General features: G+C 40.2%; 1 protein-coding gene across 1 annotated transcript; it reads left to right on the top strand.

Moving 5' to 3' along the window:
- The first annotated feature begins 243 nt into the window (after window positions 1-243).
- LOC101699442 (vomeronasal type-1 receptor 1-like) lies at window positions 244-1,137 on the top strand. Its single transcript, XM_004867185.1, has one exon. The coding sequence runs from the start codon at window positions 244-246 to the stop codon at window positions 1,135-1,137; it is 894 nt and encodes a 297-aa protein (XP_004867242.1).
- The last annotated feature ends 2,808 nt before the right edge of the window (window positions 1,138-3,945 follow it).

Raw genomic sequence — 3,945 nt, 5'->3', positions numbered from 1 at the left:
TCACATAGCTATATAAGCATGTAAATAAACATGCCAGGCTGGAAAGTCTGAGTGGTTATTTTGAGCTCATTGGTGTGCAGTTCTCTTCCTACAGAGATAATTGACATCTCAGAAAGGGAAGTTTATGTACAACTGCAATTTCCTATCAAAAATGGGAATGTAGAAAAAAATCTACACTGAGTTCTACCTCCATGGCTTTCTGAACAACTGTACTAAGCAACTTCTTCCTGTGGTCCCATGAGAATGACTCCTGGTGATTTTATCCTGAAATTACTTTTCCTGGCCCAGACTGGGGTCGGGGTGGTGGGGAATACCTTTCTTCTCTCAGCTTATGCCCCCACATCCTGTACTGGCCATGCACCAAGGCCCACACACCTGATTCTCACCCATGCGGCTGTGGCCAACTTCTTAGTCCTTCTCTCCAAGGGGATTCCCCACATGATGGTAATCTGGGGAATGACACCCATCCTGGGAAACACGGGATGTAAACTTGTCTATTATATCCACAGAGTGGCCCGAGGCCTTTCTCTCTGCACCACTTGCCTCCTGAGCAACTTTCAGGCCATCACCATCAGCCCCAGAGCTGGAGGGTGGGTGGGGCCCAAAGACCGATCTTGGAAGAAAATCAGTTTCTCCTGTGTTCTGTGTTGGATCTTCAACTTGCTGATAAATACCTTTATTCCTATACATATTGAAGGCCTTCAACAAAATCACAATTCTACCAAGGTGCGGGACTATGGTTTATGTTCTTCCAGAAATTCTCAAACATCTACTCCAAAATACACATTTCTAATGACACTGGCAGATGTTGTGTTCCTGGGACTCATGGCTTGGGCCAGTGCCTACATGGCACTTCTCCTGTACAGACATCAGCAGCGAGTGAAGCATATTCACAGCAGCAGCAACACCCACAGATTCTCCCCTGAGACAAAAGCCACTCAAACCATCTTGCTTATAGCAAGCAACTTCATTTTGTTTTATTTAATCAGTTCTTTTCTTACCATTTATAATACTGTCTTTTTCAAATCTCGCCCGTGGCTGCAGCACATGACTACTTTTCTGGCAGCTTGTTATCCCACCGTCAGCCCCCTGATACTGATGCTTCGAGATCCTCGAGCACCAAATTGCTGCTCTTAAATGATGAAAAAGTAATAAAAAAAGAAATAAAAATTTGCCAGTGGTCTCATTCATCAGTTATTCAATCATACATTCAAGGATATGAGAACATCTAGAACAAAGAAGACGTCTACAACATGACGTGTGGTAAGAAGATTTCTATGGTATTGACTGAGCTGTGCAGAGGCTTTGGGCTCCACTCACAAGGCAGATGTGCAACCAAATCAACAGCAGGCTGCGTGTTACCATTATCCTGATGCTTTCTTGTTATATTTTCCTTTTGCAATATTTAGCAGCATGGAGAGAAGTATGAGAAGGGATAATTTGGAGACATGCTGGAGTTTTTAGTGGTTTATTAGGGCAATAATTACATTGGATTCAGTGTTGTATGCTGATAAACAGTAATGAAGTTTTGTACCAACTACAACTATAAGTTGTGGAAAGTCATTTAATGATTATACGATTTGGAGAATTTACCTGGACAATTAATGACTTAACATCTTATGAGATTACTGTCCAACGACAAATGAGGTGAGAGGTAAAACTTCCAGGACAGCTGACTGAGGAACTTTGTTAACCTATTTTTCCATAAAAGCAACATAAACACTGTCAAAATTATCAAATTCAACTATCATTAATACTCTAAAATTTGAATAAATGCTTACAAAAATTAAATCTTCAAAAGACAGTGGGGTTAATGTATTTTTAACGTGGTCTACTCCCATTTGCCTCTCCCTTACTCTCCCTAACTCCCTAACTTTGAAAACCAGCAGCCTCGCAACCACAGTATCATGCAATCATAAGCCTTGCCACCAAGAGTGTTAACAAATAAGCTTGGAAATAAGCTTAGGAATCCTCAAATATAATGTCATTATGTGGTCAGCTATTTTGTCTCAGCAATGAGAAAAGTAACAAAGACGGTTTCCAACTACCTTTATTTTTTTAAGTTTATTTTGAGACAGAGTCTTGCAGTGTTGCCCAGAGTAGCCACAATCTTTTGATCCCCATGCCTTACCTCCTAAGTAGCTGGGATTAGAAATACACACTACTGCGTCTGGGTAACTTCATTATTTTGAGGGTTAGCTTTATAATATTTTAACTGAAGTATAGTGTCATGTAACCACTATGCATAATCTGAATACAGAACTGTTCAACCACCCAGGAAAATTTCTTTGTTCTTTTTTTTTTTTTTTTGCTACCGGGGATCAAACTCAGGACCTTGAGCTTACAAGGCAGGTGGCAGAACCACTGAGCTAAATCCCTGGCCCTCTTTATTCTTTTTTGTTGCTGTTATTAAACTATTCTGCATCTTTATTCCTTTCTGAACCTCTAATAATCACAATTCTACTTAAGCCAACTTTCATTTTTTAACTTTCACATAGTACAGATAATAGTATGTAGCACTTGTCTTTCTGTGTCTGGCTTAACACAATGTCTTAGAGTTGAACCCATTTTGTTGCAAATGACAGGGTTTCATTTTTCTTTTTGATCAATAATATTTCATTGTGTGCATATACCCAGTATTTTCTTTATCCATTTGTCTGTTGATAGTCACCCAGGTTGATTTAATATTTAGGGTTGTGAATATGCAAAAACATGAGCATGCAGCTACCTCTTTGGTATGGTGATTTCATTTATTGTAGCTCTATAGTCAGAAGGGAAATAGCAAGTCACATTATACAGCTATATTTAGTGTTTTTGAGCAATCTCCATACTGCTCTACGTAATAGTTGTCCTAATTTACAATCCCAACAACAGAATATGAGAGTTCCCTTTTATTTCACATCTTTGCCCGCATTAGTTATTTTTGTTTTCTGACAATAGCCATATAATAGTGATTTAAACTTTCATTAGCTAAGCTAAGTTTTTCTTGCTTAAAGTGTTGACAGTTTGTTTTCTCAGTTGAAAGGCATCCTATCTTATATATTTTTAGCTAATGCTTGTCTTGTAGCACTGATTAATGATTCATGCCTCAACGAATTATTTCAGCAGGAGTTGCATGATAATGATCTAATTTTTGTCATTTTTTTCTAAATTAGAAGTATTATTTTATCAAGAAGAATATGTCTTTGAATTTCGTGAAAATCTCTTATATTATCTTGGCTCTAACCCTTTGTCATTTCTTAGAGTAAAGGGTGAATTGTCTTCCCTTCCAACAGTGGCAGCTGAGACGGTATAAAATACTTTGAATGGAAAGATGCTGAAAATTACACATCAGAAATGACAAAGGATTAGAACCAAGAAACTACCCTAATACAGAGACAGGTTGGAAGACCAGGTAATGGCACCGAGAAGCAAGTAAGCATGTGTTGTACATTGGCAGCAACTTCAGGCACGAAGGTACTAGGGATTAGAAGTATCCAAACGCTCAGAAAAGATTGGTTTTATTTGTCACGAGTGGGCGAAATCCGTCTCCTGGAATGATTATCTCGCTTTCCATAGGACGTAGTTTTCAAAATGGCCGTTCCCAGAACGCGGTAGTGCAATGGACGCCGCCAGGTTTCGGAGCCGTAATTCCTCCAGGGATCAGGACTGAAGTGGGTATAGAACTGCGAAACAACCCGAGAGCCCCACGATCCTGCCTAGGTATCGGAAGCAGAAGCGGAAGTGACGTACGGAGGGCTGGCGTCTCCAGGTGTGCATTACCGGAAATTCCGTTGGATTTCTAAGGCGCCCTTGGGATTTCATGGCTTCAAATGTGATTTGTGGTGGGCGCTCGTGGAGGATTATTTAACGCGGCTTTGCATTCAGGGATCGTTTGCGGCGCCCTGAGCAGACGTCAAGGCGTAAATGGTTACGGATAAAACGGAGACTTTGCATTGGCGGTGA

The sequence above is a fragment of the Heterocephalus glaber genome, unplaced genomic scaffold (genome assembly GCF_053883595.1).
Source record: "Heterocephalus glaber isolate CG9 unplaced genomic scaffold, H.glaber_assembly_v1.0 deba00001745, whole genome shotgun sequence".
Lineage (NCBI taxonomy): Eukaryota > Metazoa > Chordata > Mammalia > Rodentia > Bathyergidae > Heterocephalus > Heterocephalus glaber.
This window is presented reverse-complemented; position numbering and strand designations above follow the sequence as displayed.

Excerpts from the sequence above, each read along its gene's own strand:
- LOC101699442 (XM_004867185.1), top strand. The coding sequence starts at position 244 with ATGACTCCTGGTGATTTTATCCTGAAATTACTTTTCCTGGCCCAGACT.